This window comes from Paroedura picta, chromosome 10 (genome assembly GCF_049243985.1).
Source record: "Paroedura picta isolate Pp20150507F chromosome 10, Ppicta_v3.0, whole genome shotgun sequence".
Classification (NCBI taxonomy): Eukaryota; Metazoa; Chordata; class Lepidosauria; order Squamata; family Gekkonidae; genus Paroedura; species Paroedura picta.
The window spans coordinates 26726250-26744568 of record NC_135378.1 but is presented as its reverse complement, the minus strand read 5'-3'; the positions used below and the strand labels follow the sequence as shown (position 1 = coordinate 26744568).

At 43.5% G+C, this 18319-nt stretch overlaps 1 protein-coding gene across 11 annotated transcripts in view; it reads left to right on the top strand.

Annotated features, from left to right (window-relative positions):
• Positions 1-18319, top strand: part of APBB2 (amyloid beta precursor protein binding family B member 2) — a 164884-nt gene that overhangs the window by 52887 nt on the left and 93678 nt on the right. For 6 of the 11 annotated variants that reach the window (XM_077301757.1, XM_077301756.1, XM_077301755.1 and 3 more), the window contains 2 exons: positions 4804-4914; positions 14260-15084. In XM_077301757.1, the coding sequence (XP_077157872.1) occupies positions 4869-4914; positions 14260-15084 (871 nt within the window). In that variant the 5' untranslated portion in view covers positions 4804-4868. Of the gene's footprint in view, positions 1-4803; positions 4915-8899; positions 8969-14259; positions 15085-18319 lie in introns of all 11 variants that reach the window. The other 5 variants (XM_077301765.1, XM_077301764.1, XM_077301760.1 and 2 more) reach the window with 1 other exon arrangement.

Below are 18319 nucleotides of genomic sequence, written 5' to 3'. Positions count from 1 at the left end.
AAAAGGCCATAAAAGTTGTTTGTAGTTTCCTTTTTAGAAGCATTTGAATGAATGAACAAATAAAACTCAGTTTTATTCAAGAAAGAAAACTTTATAAAAGTTGTGTGACAGCTTAACCAACAATTACATAGAAAGGAAATCTCTGTTAGAATTTCCACTGTCATGCATGCATTCCCCCCTCCGGTGGCTGTAGTTTCTAACTCCTGTATCTTTCCATGAGCATTTTCTTTCTGTATAAGAAGAAGAAGAGTTGGTTCTTATATGCCGCTTTTCTCTACCCGAAGGAGGCTCAAAGCAGCTTACCTTCCCTCTCCTCTCCCCACAACAGACACCCTGTGGGGTGGGTGAGGCTGAGAGAGCCCTGATATTCCTGCTCAGTCAGAACAGTTTTATCAGTGCCGTGGCGAGCCCAAGGTCACCCAGCTGGTTGCATGTGGGGGGTGCAGAATCAAACCTGGCATGCCAGATTAGTGGTCCCCAACCTTTTTTTTATCACTGGGGACTGGTAACCGCTTGACAATTTTATTGAGGCCCGGGGGGGGGGTAGTCTTTTGCCGAGGGATGTCACCTCCACCACCTGAGACCCTGCTCCACTTGATTTCCCGCCGGCGCCCCTGACTTCCCATCGCCCACTGGGGGATGCTGCCAGCAGCAGCTGCACAGTGCCACGCTGAGGGGGAGCCCCAGTCATGGCGGCTGCCGGAGAGCACCAAAGGTGAGCCGATGGCAGAGTGGCAGGGCAGCCCCCGAGGCAGCAGCCAAAGAGGAGGACGAGGAGGAGCTGTAGCCCGGTACCAACTGACCAACGGACTGGTACCGGTCTCTGGCCCGGGGGTTGGGGACCACTGCCCTAAAAGAATGCCCCAGGTGCTAATGGATATGCAGATTCTTCAATAGGGAAGGCAATATATAAAAGGGTCTTGAATGGAGAAAATTAAGTAGGTGTAGGTCTGGTGTAGCCTACTAGCTAAGAGGTTGACCTGAGCTGTAGGTTCAGATGTCTCCTCTCATGGAACCTATAAAGTGGCCTCATTGAAACACTGTCTGTTTCAGCTTCCCACCTACCTTACCATTAGAAGATTGTTGCAGAAATTACAATGGGAATGTACAAGGAGGGCTTCCTCCTATATATCCCTCCCAGTACTCTACAGTTTCTCAGGAATGCTGTAGTGTTTATTTGTGAGACGGCATGATTTCAAACCCTTTTCAGTGGTGATATTCAGTAGTAACATGAAATTCCTATTCAAAGGGGCACAGCTGTGTACTTCTTTTCCCATTTTGGGGAATGAGTTTGGAAGACGTTCAGCTTTCTGGAGGCTGATTACAACTGGTTGTAGATGTAGGCTGAGTTTCTTGTATAATCTAGTCTAATTGACATGTATGAATTGTAATGTTTTAATCATGAATGGTTTTGAATTGTATATGATTTTTAAAAGATTTATCTACACATTGTTCAATTTTCTAAAACACTATAAAACAGTATAGATTTTACAGACCTTGCCAGATTTTAATATGTAGCTAGATATATATTTGCAGCTTAACGTAGTAGATTTGTATTATTCTGTTACTAGATATTACTCACATGCTCTTTGCACAGGTTTCACAATTCATGACACATTTCTTTGGCTGTGTATTGTGTAGTTTGTCCTTTATTTCCATTGGGGATGTTTTAATGCATTTATAAAAACAGTTTGAGGGTGGAAAAGTTCAGTGCAAAATTTGACAATGGGAGTAGATAGCCCATAATTCATTCTCTGTAACAGACAAGGAGAAATCGCCCCGTCTCCACGGGACCAGCCTGTTTCCCAGCCCCCGTAAACATTTGTGATTCAGCCTGAAGGCTCTTACAATGAAATAGTCCAACAACTTACTACATTTTAAGAACGGTCTACCCCCAAGCCACAAATACCAATCTAAAGCACTGTAGGCATACTGAAAAACAATTAAGGCCAACTGAAGAGTAGCCTCCATAAACCATACCAAAACAGAATGGTAAACTTAAATGGAAGGGCAGAGCAAAGAAGGAACTCAAATCTCCAATCAACTCCAATCTTACCCCCAATATATATCACGTAGCCTGCTCAGTAAATAGAGTAAAATCACGAAATAGCCACAATCAGTCAGCCATTTTAATATTAAAAGAGCCTTCATTCAGATCCCAGGAAAATGAACAGGTTTGTTGTGTGTGGGGGTGCATTCCACGATTGGTGTCCCACAACTAAAAACACAGGCTTCTTGCCACAGCCTAATGTTGCTTCTGCTATAGGTAGAAGACAAAGCAAGACCTGTGACAAATATCTGAGCTGGTGGGCAGGAAAATCAAGAATGAACTCATTGAGATATCTCAGTCCCAGGCTGTTTAGGTCTTTAAACACCAAAGCCAACAAGCCATTTTATGCAAATGCTCTTCTCTCTTCTTCAGAGCAGAATACTGATGTAAGAGACCTTTACTTGAGAGAGAGAGAATGTTCCGAAGATGGCAGGTATTTCAACCATGTTGATTTGAGACTAGAGATGCCGGTCTCCAGGAATTATAGCTCGTCTCCTGATTATAGAGATCAGTTTTCTTGCAGAAAATGGATGACATGGAGGGTGAACTCTATGACATTGTACTATGCTGAAACCCCTGTGCATCCCAGGCAGCATTGCTAAATCTCCAGGAGTTTCTCAACCTGGATTGACAACTCCCCCTCCCCACCCCCATTACTACCACCATCCCCTACCAAAGGCCAGAAGGGACAAGGCAATCCTACTGGAGACCCATATGAGTAGAAGTAAACTAAGTAAGCCCAGCTACAATTCACAACCTTCCATAGGAAATTATTCAAGCATTGCATCAATACCCCCTGCATATACAGTTGGAGATTATTGGTGGTAGAAAATAATAGCTGCAGAACGAGAACAGCCTTCTGTTTTCCTGCTACCCGTAGATGCAGAAAGGAAAGACTGCATCAATAGATGCAGAAAGGAAAGCCGCTGGGAGAACCTGCTTCTTGAGGAATGGAAGATGGAAATCTCTTGGGGCGCATCTACACGAGAGAAAAACCCTTGCTCATAATCTTTAGGGGCTGTTTCAGCAGGGGCAGGGCTTTGGCAATTTAGCTCTTGGTAGATTGCCCTTTACAAATGGAAATTGGGGGACGGGTGCCATCAAGCACTGAGGAATGCAGCTTAGGCATCATCGGAGAGGGAAATGCAAAAGGCAACTGGAAAACAGCTCCAGTGGCAGTGTGGTTGTTTACAAGATTGTCCTCTTTCTTAGAGGGACTATGTAGAATAGTGCTATAGGCATTCTTGACTCTGTAAATAAAAAGGAAAAACTTGCATAGAATTTCAAATTTTAAAAGTGAGTTCAGCACCTTTTTATTGCTGGAGAGAATGTTTGGACAAACTGTGCTTAAATTTTAGGCTAGCTTGTGATAAACAAGTTTAGTTTAATTTTACAGAAATTTACTCATATTTCTGCCTAAGGTGAAACCTCCTAAATTAATGCTTGTCATTGGCTGGAAGAGCAGCCTGAATATCCCTGTCTGCCCGCTCTTCTTCTTTCCTTCAAGCTCCTTTGGTCTAATGATCTCGAGCAGTAAACAAGAAACCTTTATTTCTTTAAGGAAAATATGGTGGGAGATATTTGGCCACTGCCAATGTAATCCCTGGGTCTCTGTCCATCAGCAAATAGGAGACGATATTGTCTTTTATTGGGGTCAAAGGCATTTGTGTTAAAATAAGGACAATCCATACGTCACGATAAGAGTTATGGCAAGAGCATTCCACTATCATATGAGATTGGGAATCAACCTTTTCCATATTGCATCAGAAAAGCCTTTCTAAATACACAGGTTTTAGAATATCCCCCAGATAAGTCTGCCGAAGGGTCCTCTGAACCAAGGTGATGCCTGTTCCCATCAGAGCTTGTAAGCTATGCAAGGGCATCCATCCACAGTTAATATTTTGGATGACAGATGGCAAAGACGGCTAAATGCCATGGAGGGGAAGGCAGGAAGGTGATGTCAAGCTACCACTGCTGATCTCTTGCCTGGAACACCCTGTGGATGGGGTCCCCATGAGCTGGTTGCAATTTGACGGCACACAATTATTATTACTGCCCAGAATCTCCCTGCAACACAGAGAAAACCAGTGCAGAAGCCCTTTGGTTGAGAAACATCATAATCATGTACATAGCATGCCTAGTGATTAGGAAGATGCTAGTCGTGGGATAATCTTAAAAATTGCTTTAGGCCGGAACTAGATACACCTATTGATCTTTCCCTATATCATCTGTACCTTGATAATGTCTCATCTCCATCTCTTGGTTGTCTGAAAAACCCTTGAATCTTCAATCCACTGTGGTCCATTGAAAAGAAATCGCTGGAGAGCACTAAATTGGAGTAAAGGATATTAACTTCTAAGTCTTGATGCTGTGTCAGTATTGAGGCAATTGACTTATTACTGAGTTGTCCAGAGAAGCTTCCTTAAGACTCAAGTCAGTGTCTGGAGCAGCACAGCCCATTCATTCGGAGGTAGCAAAATCCCAGAACAAGCCACTGTATCCAGGGACTCTGTTTGCCTTGAAATTATTTACACTTATCAGCGGAGGGCAAATGCAAACGCTAAATTTGCTTTGCGTCCGTGGCCCCAACAGTTCATCTCTGTCGACAGCGTGACTATGAATAATTTATAAACGTGGTTGTCCAAAACTGTAGGACGGGGGTTATTAGCATTTTAATGAAAAGATCCCGGCATTATACTAAATCTTTGCATTCTGTTTTTCTCTTTTTTCTTCTCTTTCTTTTCCTCCCCCAGTAAAACGGTTGTGCTGTATGCTTTGAAAACAGCTGACAACACGGGATAATGTGCTGACTGGCAGTATGGGCAGGCGATACCCGGGGGCTCACTATCGTCAAAGCAATTCATGTGAGTATGCCGATGTCCTCCTCCCTACCTGTTCACTTAAACAGCAGCAGGAACCTTGTAGCCTACCTGGGTTGGCTTTTGCTGACTTAGTCTCTGTTCTTACATCTATATAATGAATGATTTACTGCTAATTATTCCTTACTAGGGGCCAAACCCATTGCATTCAGGAATACAACAGGTGCTAAATTGGGGGGGGGGGTGGAAAAATTCTGCGGCTGGCCTCCCCCCCTCCCCCCAGGACCTGGAAAGGCTGCAGGCTGGAGCCCCCCGGGAAGGGAACTCACCAGCACGGGCAGCTCTCATGCAGCAGTGATCTGCAGCCTCCAAGCCTCAGAGGGAAGTGGTAAGAGGAGGGGGTGGTCAGGGGTGGGAAACGAAAGGCAATTGGCTGCTGGACAAACAGGCAAGCCAGTTAGAGGAGGAGGCACTCAGGGGCGGGACAGCTGCCCTGAGTAGGTGTTAAGCATTAGGTGGCACTTAAGTCATGAGACATGTTCCTCCTCCAAGCCCTTACCAGAAATATTACATGGAAAAGATCCTTTCAAAGGATGTTGACAGGGCCATCCTCCTGAGAAGAATTACACCCTTCCAAATGGGCTCAGAAAGGTTTAACTCTCTTTAGGGTTGTACTGTAACTTGCATAGAAGCAATGTGGGGGGGGGGGATTGTTGCATTCAGTTCTCTTGAATCGAAAGCAAAGGGCACTAGTTCTGTGTACAAGCTGCTGATATCGCTGCTTCATTTTGCACCTTTAGATACAAATCTTCCATGGATTTACTCATTTGATTCCATATTGTGGAACTCTAGTCCATGTGGTGGAATTTTCTGCAGGGGGTTGGCATGAGGGCTACTTGGTGTCAATGGTATCCCAGTGGCTTCTTGATGGTTTTTCCAGATACGATTTGGAATGTTTTCTCTTGTCAGTGGTCAGTTTCTCCATCTTTTTCCTCACTGTTGATGTCTCATTTTTGCCCCACTGGAGGTAATAATTGCAGTGGTTTGCCTCTTGGAGCTAGTGCAAACACAGGAGAGGGGGACTGGGGTGCTCATTTTTGTCATAGATCTTTCTAATTTTAGGGAGTTGCTTCTGTGCTGGCACAGAACCCCTTAGGTGTGCCCAAACAGATTCCTTACTTTACCCATAACTTTTGTTTATTTTTTCTTTTGGCTATTTCCTGTAGCTAGTATGAGCAAAAGTCCTTAAGGCTTCAGGTCTACTACTTTGCACGGTCTGCCAAATGATCTCAGGAGTCAGGATGGACAAAATGAAATAGTTCTTTACTCAAGAGAGTTATTAAAATGTGGAATTTGTTGCCAGAGGATGTAGTGATGGCCACTGTGACAGACAGCTTTAAAAGGGAATTGAGTGGATCCATGGAGGATAAATCTATCAATGGCTACTAGCTAAGGTGACTAAAGGGAATCTCCTTATTCAGAGGCAATAATCCTCTGAATCCTAGAGCCAAGAGGCCACACCTGGAAGGCCACAGCCTCTATGCCCTGTTGACCTCCCAGAGGAATTGGTTGGCCACTCTGTGAGACAGGATGCTGGATAAGATGGACCACTGGTCAAATCCAGTAGGGCTGTTATTCTTCTTACTCACAAAGAGGGTACCATGTCTATCCTCATACACTATGCAAAACCAAAACCAAAAGAAAGGAACACAACCCATCCTTTACAGGTAGGAACTCAGAAGTTGAGCTGTACAATAAAATAATGTAAAAATGGTAATTATTTATTATAGTGCACAATTAAAAACAGAATAAAAACTACATAAAAACTATACAGAACTAACAGCACAAGACCAAACGCCTTTCGACCCTACTGGGTCTTCCTCAGTGGTCAGAATTGTAACAATGCACTCTATATAAAATATCTAAATTCATTATAAAGTGTAGCTGAGTGGTTGAATGGGATCTATAAATTATGGCTCCAACCAATATATGTAAATTTTAGACTTTTTGGAGACCACCTCCTATGGCATATGCCTAGGCTCACCACTCTTCACTATTATATAATTCTGTGCTGAGAGTGTATCTCATGTGCGTCAGAACACAAAAAAGTGATATAGCTTTTTTTCTGATGCACATTCTTCTTCTTCTTCTTCTTCTTCTTCTCCTCCTCCTCCTCCACCTCCTTCTTCAAGTTTGGGTGATTTTGGCTGAGCATTCCTTGAAGGTTTTTTGAATGGAACACCTAATGAATTCTTGGCCTCATGGCCAACTTTTATGCTTACCAGAATTCAGTCCAAGTTCAGCATATTCTTTAATGCCAGGAAATCCACTTTAGTGAGCATAAAGAATTTTAGCTTCTGTATGGAGGACTCCATTTAAAGAGCCACACAGTAAGCTTTAGCAGTTTCATTTTGTTTTGAGGAATGTAGTATATTTTCAGAGTTGGTGTTAAACACAAGGAAACATCTATGTAAAACTGCAACGTCCTTTAGAAAACCACCAGTGAGTTTCATCCAAATGAAGCAGAGCAGAGTAAAAAAAAAAATAATAATAATCAGGCAGTCATGTGATAGCTATAAATAAAAGCTATAAATAAAAGCTGAGTGTTTTTTAATCAGTGTATTGAGTTTCTTATTTAAAACATTTATTAGTTGTCTTTCTTCCTTATGGAGCTCAAGGCGGCTTACAACATAAAAGTCAACATTTAAAATTACAAATCGGAACTGCTAGGAAGCAAAAATGAATACAGTTCTGAGTAAAATGATCTTTGGTCGCCTTCTAAAGGTCAAAAGTGAGGGGGCCAGGTGCTCTGGAAAGATGGTCCAATAATAAGTGAAAAGCCCCTCTCTTGTGTACCCACTAAATGAAGTCCTTTGATTGATGTGGCAGTCCAGAGGACCTTTTCCTCTGATCTTAATTCCCTGGCAGGAACATATGGGAGAAGATGGTCCCGCAGATATCCCAGTCCCACGTCTTGTAGGGCTTCAAAGGTCAATGCCAACACCTTAGATTGGGCTTGGGGGTGGATTGGTAGCCATTGTAATTGTTGTAATATTGGGGTCACATGCTTCTTGATTTCTTTGTTCCAGCAACACAGTCTTCTTGGCCTGCCAATACCTGCCACGTACCTGTGAGACTTCTCCTGTACCTGACGTTCTGGAAAATTACTATTAGATTTTACTTATCATTTCATTTTTCTTAAGATGGGCTAGATAGGAATTCCACTGGTCTGGAAAAAATCTATTTCCTGACAGCAACAATATTTTCTGGGCATAATCTGTAACTTTCTGTGGATGCTGTACTATTGCATTTCCAGTTGCTCATTGTGCAACCAGTTTTTGGGGCACCATAGTACAGAGCTTGACAAATCCCAGATGCCGGGGCACCACAGCTCCTAATATTTTCATCTCATCTATTCTGAGTCCTTAGTGATTCTCAGATGATGGACAAAGCTTATTTAGGTGAGAGTCAGAGGTTAGCTTTCTGTTGCAGTCATAACTAAGGTTACCCCATGTTTATTTATATACTAACTACAGCACTTTATTGTAACTTTATAAAATGGGAAGAAACTCAAGAGAGTTTAGGAATAGGTTTTGTATTAGCAATAATAAAATATTCGTCCTAAGTTTGCTGCCACCATGAAGCACTGTGCAATCAAAAGAGAATCTTTATCTGGAGAGAGTTTTTTCTGTCGTGCAGCTGTTAAGAATTTCTAAACATTTTTGCTCTTGGCAATTAGTTTAACTCAGGGTTTTGGTGCTAGGTCTATTTTGGTCTTTGTTCAAGGGAAATTGTGCTTAAAAGATGAGCGAATGCTGGTTAATTTCAGGCTTTCTTGATTTAAAAAAATGTTTTCAGTGCAATTTTACTGTCTGTATTTGCCAAAATTAGTTTTACAGAATGAATAATCTGGCCTCCGCTGAAATGTTTGGCAGCACGCTGTATCCATAAAACATCAATAAACATGCTGGCTTTCATTTGTGGCTTTTTGCTTTTGTTTTTAATTGCTTAAAATGATCCCTCTTTTCAGATTTCAAATTATAATCTCTTTCCTGATCCATTGCTGAAGCCCAGTGATCCATGTCAGAAGTACTTACAGGTTAGATGCCCTTTCACATATTTTTATGGAACAGCATTTCGCTTCTGTCCCTCTTGTTGCCTGGCACATCATTTTGCCTTAATTTCTCACTTAAAAACTTAAAAGAACATGTTTCTTCTCTCTCTCTTCCTTTTCTCCATGTTTTTCCATATTTTGGTCAGCCAGCCCCCCCCCCCCCCAAGAACCAAGAATGAACATCATGCCAAATAGTAGTTTAACTCTGAGTAAGGCAAGGAGGTTGTCCCACAGCCTCCCTCCCTCCACCTCTCCTCTGGACCACAAATCCTCCATTGGTGGACTTAACTGTGGCTGGCCATTGTATCAGCCACACTATTAATCATGGGCAGAACTACATTTTATCACCCCAGTTGTGTGTTTCGCGACCTGTGTGCCAAGATACCATCGAAAAATATGTGGGGAGCAGATCATTGGGTAGAAAGGATTCCTAATCTCCCTGTATTTGTTGAATCTTCTCTTGCACATCACATACCCTGGTTAAGTCCCTCAATTGGGATTACTTTCTGGGCAGAACCTAACTTGGGAAGTGGATGGGAAGAAGGGGATATTACAAAGGAAGATCAGCAAATGGGAAACAGGCTGAGCCCCCCCCCCCCATAGATTCAGCCTCTGGGGTTGCCATTTCAAGAAGACCAGTGTAGAGAGAGGATTCTTTATCCCTTTCTCGTTCAGTTGTTCTTCTGCTGAAGAATATTATTTTCTAGCAGCTTTTCTCTCAACAGGGAAATAATTTGCTTTGGCACAAGTCCAAGCACCAGTTAGAAAAGAAGGGTCCCTTAAAATGAACGTAGAACGACATTTAACAAGTATATTTTGTTCGTTTGTTTGAAGGCAACTAACAAATACGAATAAATAAGAAAGCTACTCTTAGCACCGCCGCACTACAGTTCCTTCTGACGGGGTGGGACTTGAACAGGTGGGAAAGCTCAGCCTAGACAAGGGTGGCCAAACTGCACATGCTGGCAGGGTCTCATGGGAATTGTAGTCTATGGACATCTAAAGAGCTACAGTTTGCCCACCCCTGGCGTAGATGGCAAAGTCTCTCTGCCAGCAGCCCTTAAATGATGATTGCAGAAATCCTGCAATCACAAAATTTCGATCTAGGGAATGAATGGTTGCAAAGGGGATGCAGTCAGTTCCAGCTAATACCCATAACCTGTTAAATGCCGATGAGAGGCCCTCAGGATTTGACTAGCCATGTAAAATATGGAAGGCAGCTAAAAGAATATGAACAGGCCTTGGCAGTTGTGCAGACCTGTTGTTTAAAGGGGGTGAAATGCCAGGTCCTGAATGTAATTGTGGTGCAGCCCACCAAACTATATTTCATCTATCACAGGAACGTGAGTGTCATGCTTGCCAGGGAGATATGAGAGAGCTTTTTGTACTCTGCAGCTGCAACTCAGTGGACTGAAAACTTAGATATTCCTATTTAGGGGGAATTGCTCAATCGGTCTGCATAATCGTTGTACCTACTTGGCTACATGTTTTATATTACTCTATGCTTCCTGGGTGTAACTCTGCCATGCAATAAATAATAACACCTGGGGGGGGGGTTATTGGTTACAGGGCTCCTAGAATCCTTGCCATATTAAGCCTGTTAGCCCCAGTTAGTTCCTGAGGTGTGTACAAAAAGGATTGTACAAAAAGCAACTAGAGAGCAGTCCCCCACAGGTGATGACCCGCATACATTTCAGTGCTCCACAAATTAAAATGGGGGCATTTTAGCATACTTGTGATGCCCCATTCATAAACCAGGAATTACTGCTTCAGGACCCCTTTGTGGAAGACTTCTCTCCACCTACTGAATCCACTTAATGTACTCTACAACAGTCTGTTGTATAGATAGGCCAGTAAACTGACCGTAACTTCTCAGTAAAGTAGTACTCTTTTGTGCACAAGTGTAAATGGTAGCAAAAAATAATAATGAACACATCCCCTCAAATTTCCCCCATAGGCCAAGTGGGGATGTTGATCTACTTGGGACAGTAGCAGAAAAGGGGGAGCAACTCCGTTAACAGGGACAGTAGGAAACGAAGAGCTGAACCTGCCAAGAAGTTGTAAGTCCTGAGTCTGGAGCTCCCTGAATTTCAGATCAGATATTGGAGGAGGGTTGACTAGGATCTTGGAGAGACCCCCCCCCCCCTGTCAGGGAAGCTTTCTCAGGGACCTCAGGCCAGTCATATATTTTCAGCCAAACCTACCTCCCAGGGTACTTGTGGGGATACAGTGGAGGAAGGCAGGAAAAAAAATGAAGCTGCTTTGTGTCCCCAGTGGGAGAAATACAGAGAAATGAAGTAAAAATAAAGTACATTAAAATATGATCAGACAGCTTAAGTGTGCTGAGTTTTTCTCTGTGATTTTTTCTGACCTGAAACTGACCATGGAAGGCATTTTTGTTTGGTTGTGGTAAACCTAAGGAAACCCGTTGGGACTGTTTCACATTAGGAAAATGTTATGGGATAGGAGACTTACATTCCCCCCCCCCTTTTCCACTGCAGCCCTGATCAGAATTGGACTCCTGTGCACCTGATAGTTTTGGGGTTTTTTTTTGGGGGGGGGGGGCTAGGACTGCCATTCCTAGAGCCCAAGAGTCACATTTAGTGCAGCCCTAACTGCTGCAAAGAATTGTTAACATTTCTCTGTGGTGGCAAAGACTGAGAATGTTAACCCTCAATCTGCCTCACAAATCCAGCTCTTCCATCACCTTCGGCTTTGCATGGCAATCAGGTCTTTGCAAAACTGCAGACTCGTGCATGTTGAATCACAAAATATTCATGCTGCACACAGCTGTCTGTCTTATTTCTCCTCTGCCTTAAAAAGATGTACGCTACCTGGGAGGAAAGCAGAATAAAAATGTATTTATTCATGTAATTCAGAGAAATACTAAGCCTGCTTTTTTGCTTTCACAACTCAAGTTTCCATTTGAATTTGAGTGGTTTCGTATGCAATTTAACTAAGGAGTGCTTGAAGTAAGAGCGGTTTATGTCTGCTCATGGCTGCTGCCTGTTTATTTATATAGATATTAATAATTGATTTCTCTCGTACTGTGGACCCAGACCAGCTCACAGTACTGATCTCCTCTCTTCTGTTTAAATCTCAGAAGAACTATCTTGTGAGGTAGGTCAGGGTAAGATACTTTTTCCCTAGTTACCCTGTTAGTCTTCATGACAGAATGGCGATTTGGACCTGTTCTGATTCTAGTTCAATACACTTAAGTCAGTGGTTCTCAACCTGGGGGTCGGGACCCCTTTGGGGTCGAACGACACTTTCACAGGAGCTGCGGCAGGGCAAACAGCTTGGCCAGCGGGGCATCACCTACACAATAGCCTTGCGGGGTAGACAGAGTAAGGAATAGCCTTGCGGGGTAGATCATGATAGAGCATTCGTCTGTCTGGATCAGGGGAAAAGAGCAAAATTGGCATGGGGGGACAAGAGGCAGAACTGAAAGAAACCCCAGAAAAAAAAACAATTTATATACAATCACGAACAATGGATCTTCACTCCATTTGTCAGTTTCGGTTTAGTTTCTGTGAAAGAACACTTGCCTAATTTTATGGCTGGGGTCACCACAACATGAGGAACTGGATTAAAGGGTTGCGGCATTAGGAAGGTTGAGAACCACTGCCTTAAGTAGTACACCTGTCTGCTGCTTGATTCCATGTGGAATCAAGGACCCAGTGGTGTCAGAAGCCATTGTAATTTCCCTGGTGACCACAAACAACAACATTCAGATCATCGTCCAAACTCAAGTAAGTTTAATAACAAACTGAATAAGAGAAAGCAGCAGTGGTGTATAAGAAGCAAAAGCAAAGAACGACAACAACCAGAAAACAAGGTTACTTAAATACCTGCCAAGTATGAGAGGAGAATGATCTTACTTAAAGAAACAGACATCACAAATCCCTTCAACAACAACAACAACAACGCCCATTATCGTTTAAGAAATCCATCTCCCATACAATTGTATGATTATCATAGTGTATATCTTTCTGGTAAGAAAACAAGTCTGCCATAAAAGATTGCATATCTCGGTCACCTTTCTTCAGCCTGCTCCTCCTATGTCCCATGAGTTATTCTGCTGTCATCTATGCAATTCTAAAAGCAAGGGCTAAATCGTGCTTTGGGAAAGTGCGTATGCCTGATATAAAGTACGCTGAAAGCCTTATAACATTCCCCCCAAAAACACAACAACCAGTTGACTCCGGCTGTGAAAGCCTTCGGCAATCCATAGAGCTCTGTTTCCTCACCTGTGTCCGTCCTGTATTCTTGCTGAGCTTCCTGTTTACAGGTGCTGCGGGGGAGGGGGCTGTAATAAAAGTATGGTGTGGGTTTTCCCAGTGGGGGCAAGAAAGGCTTAATTCCTCCCCCCTTCTTCTTTAATAAAAAATCCTGCTGGCTAAATTTGCAAAGAGTCATTTAACTTTGAAGAAATCACGATGCGTAGTTGAACCACATCTCATGCAACAAATCCTTTATATTTGCTTTCTTACCATCTTTGGACGAGTGCTCTTATTATGGACTGTGTCTGTCCTTCTTTTCCAAGAGAGATTCATATGTACGCTTCTCTCATTTTGATGCTTTACTACGAAATGTATGCTGTACCCAAGAGAAGTACTAGAAGGCTTCTGGTATGTTTTCCTCCTGAGTATATTGTCAGTAAAGAGTTAATTTCAGTAGCTTTAGGCTGGAGTATCACAGTATAGGATTGAATTGTAAATCATCCGTCTAGACCAGGGGTAGTCAAACTGCGGCCCTCCAGATGTCCATGGACTACAATTCCCAGGAGCCCCCCTGCCAGCATTCGCTGGCAGGGGGCTCCTGGGAATTGTAGTCCATGGACATCTGGAGAGCCGCAGTTTGACTACCCCTGGTCTAGACACTTGGTCTCTCCACGCTGCTGTATGTGCTCCCGGGGAAATCAACACAGGTTGGATATGGGGGTGGGGGTGTAGTGGGTTGTCCTGTAGCTGTGATTTTACCACCATCTTTGCATGGGTATCGTTTTATTGTTTTATGGGGTTTAGATCTTATGTAAACCGCCACGAGCTGGTTGACTCCGGGAGTGGCGGTCTGAAAATTTAAATATAAATACACAAATAAAATTCATAGGTAAAGATAAGACATGCTGGATGAGCACATCAGAACCCTGGACCTGCTTTAAGCTTAGAGGCATTGCTGCTTATTTAATGGTTCTGTGTGCAGAGAGTTTGGTATTGGTCTTGCTAATTATCTTCCCTAGGTCTGCCTCATGTACATTTCTGCTTCTTCCTTAGTGGACTCCGGTGTGGATACCTTGGCGGGTTTTATGGCAAGCAACAGCACAACGGACATTGTGAATCGGAACGGTCCTGTCACTCCACCCAACACCCTTCTCCTACGCTCCTCCCATAATGAACTGCTGAATGCCGAAATCCGGCACACGGAAGTCAAGAACAACACCCCTCCAAAATGCAGGAAAAAATATGCGCTGACTAACATTCAGACGGCCATGGGCCTCTCGGATCCTGCCGCACAGCCCTTGCTGGGCAACAGTTCCTCCAACATAAAGCTGGTGAAGAACGGGGAAAACCAGCTGAGAAAAGCAGCAGAGCAGGGGCAGCAGGATCCTAACAGAAACCTGCCTTCTCCAACAACTACTGCAGGCGTAAACATAACTTCTGAGAAGTTGGAGGGGAAAGAACCAAACCAGCAGGATTCTTCAGGCAGTGAGATACTGCCGGCCCAGCACCGGAGAACCAAGAGCTTCCTAAATTACTATGCAGATCTGGAGACATCAGCACGGGATGTTGATCAGAATTACGGGAATAGCCAAGGGGCAGGGGAGGAGAAATTCTCCTCACAGTCCAACGGTCAGCCATCGACACTGATTGTTAATGGGGATTCCTTGCCTCAGAAACAGAACAAGCCGACAAGTCCCGAAGACGGACAGATAGCCACCATATCATCGAGTCCAGAGACGAAAAAGGATCACCCCAAAACGGGAGCTAAAACTGATTGCGCCCTGCACAGGATTCAGAACTTGGTGCCAAGCGACGAAGACTCGAGCTGGACGACGTTGTCACAGGATAGCGCTTCTCCGAGTTCACCTGACGAAACAGGTACGGATATGTGCTTCCGTTAAGGCGTTTGGGGAGGAAGCAGGCGAGGTGTTACATACCAGAGTAAATCCTTGCTAAGTATAAAGGTTAGACCAGTATATCAGCTGGCTTCTGAGGTTGGCGGCTGCGATCTCAAATACTGCTGATCTTAACATTTTATATTTATAGTGGAACTTTTTACCCTTTAGCACAGCAATAACTCATCTCTAAAGTTTGCTGAGAAGTTTACTCTTGATGTTTCATAAGTGACTCTGTTAGAATAAAAAAGAAAGTGTAGCTGGTCCACGAAAAACAACAGACTGGCAGAATTCCTGTTCGGAAGGTCTGTGGTTGCTGGCTGCACGTAATAGTTTAAAAAACTTAAATATGGGGCTTAAAAAACATTGGTTCCTTAAGGCTTAGCTTGGTTTTGCTTGGTCGTAGTAGTGGGAAGCCCGGTCCTACTCATGCTCAGTGTTAAAATGTCCCACTGCCAGCAGTATCTGCCCATGTGCAGAGGTTGCACCGGCAGTCAGATTTATTGCTTAAAGCCCAAGGCTATTGTAAGTAAAAATAACATCTTTGAATTGGCCTCCTCCTGTGTTGGATTCCCCCTTGGAAATGAAGAAATCATGGGTAAATGCTCGATACAGCTGTGCAACAGAATTTAAGGAATGTTTTAATTCATTTTAAATGATTTTAATTAACCGTATTAATGTTTGATTTTATATAACCATTATTTTGTTCTTTCCTTGCTGGCTTGCCGGGAGAGGTGGCCTATAAATCTAAATAGTGAATATAATTAATGAATGCAGGTAGAATATAATTAATGAATGCAGAATGATTTCCCTTCACATAGCAGACTTACACTCTAAATTAAAATTCCGTTAAAATACATTACACTAAACCAGCCTTTTTCAACCTTTTGACTGTGGAGGAGCCTCTGAAATACATTTCTGGCTTCAAGGACCCCCAGAAGTGATAGCTAGACACACCTTCCTGCCACACCCCCTGGGAAGTGATATAGCCACCTGTACCCTTCCCCCTTCTTTCACTCCCTCCCCCCCACCTTTACTACTACTGCTACTATGGTGGCTTTGACTCATGTAGGCTGGAAAGAAGGACAAGAGCTGAGAAGATAGCCTGGACCCACAGACCACAATTGACTCTCCCCCCCCCTTGGATTTTTATACCCACAGCTTACTCTTTGGGCAGAGGCAGCCAGTTCCCGAGCTTGTGGCCAGATCCACTTAGGCCAGGGGTGGTCAACCTGTGGTCCTCCAGATGTTCGTGGACTACAATTCCCATGAGCCCCTGCCAGCATTTGCTGGCAGGGGATCATGGGAATTGTAGTCCACGAACATCTGGAGGACCACAGGTTGACTACCCCTGATTTAGGCAGAAGAGGAATGATTGTGGACACTCAGAAGTCCGTGGACTCTGCATTGGGAATCTCTGCATTGAACTGATCTCTCAGACAATTATCTATCCCGATTTAAATGTAACTAATCTCTATAGATAATGAAAACTATAAGATATTGTGAGACGAAAGAGCCAGAAGTAAATTTTGCCCGAATTTTCGTAGCAACCAAGGCAAAAAGTGACATGTTGTAAGTGACTGAGGGCTTAAATGTCCCATTCAGTTCTGCGGGATTTTTCTTTCCAGTAAGTTGAAAGCGACATGTGGCTTTTAGACTGTATTTGAAGAAAAATTGCTGCTGCAGCACCCTGAAATAGCTGAAACTGGTGCCCTGAAATAGCAGAAACTAGTGCCGCAACAGCAGTTAAATGTTCAAGGGCTTCACAATCCATTGCGTGACACAGAGGATGATAGCGACATAGAAATTGAACTAGGAATTCTCGTCTAAATACTCGTCTGTAGGGAATCACTTTTTAAAAATGAGGTGAGCTTATCGTTGCCCAGTTGCTGCTCAACCAGAACTTGAGCTGCCATTGATTTCCACATACTGTGACGACTTGGACATGGGAAGCTCTGTTTGGTTGTATGATTGACCGTTTTGGGGAAACACAACTGTGCTCTGCTGATCCCCAGCCTTTGATTTAAGCTCGTAAACATTTTGAGAATTGAGCATTCGGCTCTGGAAATGGCTTTGGTTGCTGTAAAAAAAGCAGACAAGCGTCAAATGCTTTTGACATGTCGAGGAGACTTGCTTTAGAGCACCTGTTAAATGTTTGAAAATGAAAGGCTCCTTGGTGGATCGGCATCACTTTTATTTTCCTGACGAGAAAGCAGGTGGTTGGTTTTTATCATTGGGGGGCTTTTTCTGTCCTGGGATTTCCACACAGTGGGGATGATTGATTTGCCATCTATCCTGTTTGTACTTGAGATTTTAACTATATGCTAGCCGTATCCTCACACCATCCAGTTTTTTTTTTTTATCATGCCTCTATCTCCTCGTTATCTTTGCTATTATGCGTGGCTTTCTTTGAGAGATCTTTAACGCACACACATAGCGCCTCCTCACTTTTTCGCATTGAGTACATGCAAGGTTACAGAGAATGCAAAGTGCATATTCACTAGGAGCTCCTTTCATACCTCAGACAGGGGCCAGAAGGGGGCATGTACTTGGTATGTGTGATCACTTGCTAGGTGATGTAGACGTTAATGGCACTTTGGGGAATAAACTGCTTTTTTTGCTGTTCTAATAAAGCTCAGGAGGTATTGTGCCCACTCTCCCTCGCCATCACTGGCATTTTTTTCAAGTAGCCACTGGACAAACGCTCATCAAGGATGCTTTAGGCTGATCTGGCATTGAGCAGGGGGTTGGACTAGATGGCCTCTTGCAACTCTGTGTTATGGAGGGTTTTCACTAGAGATGCCAGAGACAGAAATGCACCCCTCTCTTTCAGTACAGAATCAATGCCAGTAGATCCCTTGTCTTTGCTCTTGTCGTTTTCTTTTTGCTATTCTTCTGTGCTGATTTGTCACACAAAACCTCTCGGGTTCTTCTGGTGTGCCTTAGTGTGAGCATAGCCCTCCCATCTACAGTGTGAGCATAGTACAGTGTGAGCATAGCCCACCCATCTAGCGCTTTATGATCTGCCAGTGTGATTTTCTTGGTGTAAGGCTAGCATCCACTAGAACAGGGTTTTTTCTGTGCCCGTACTGAGGAACACCCTAAGAATGTATGTCTTCCTCCATCCTTTCCTCCTCTAGGAAACTCACACACACACATATACACAAGTCCCTTGTACCAACAAACTTGTAAGAAGGGAGACTTTCCTTGTCTTTATA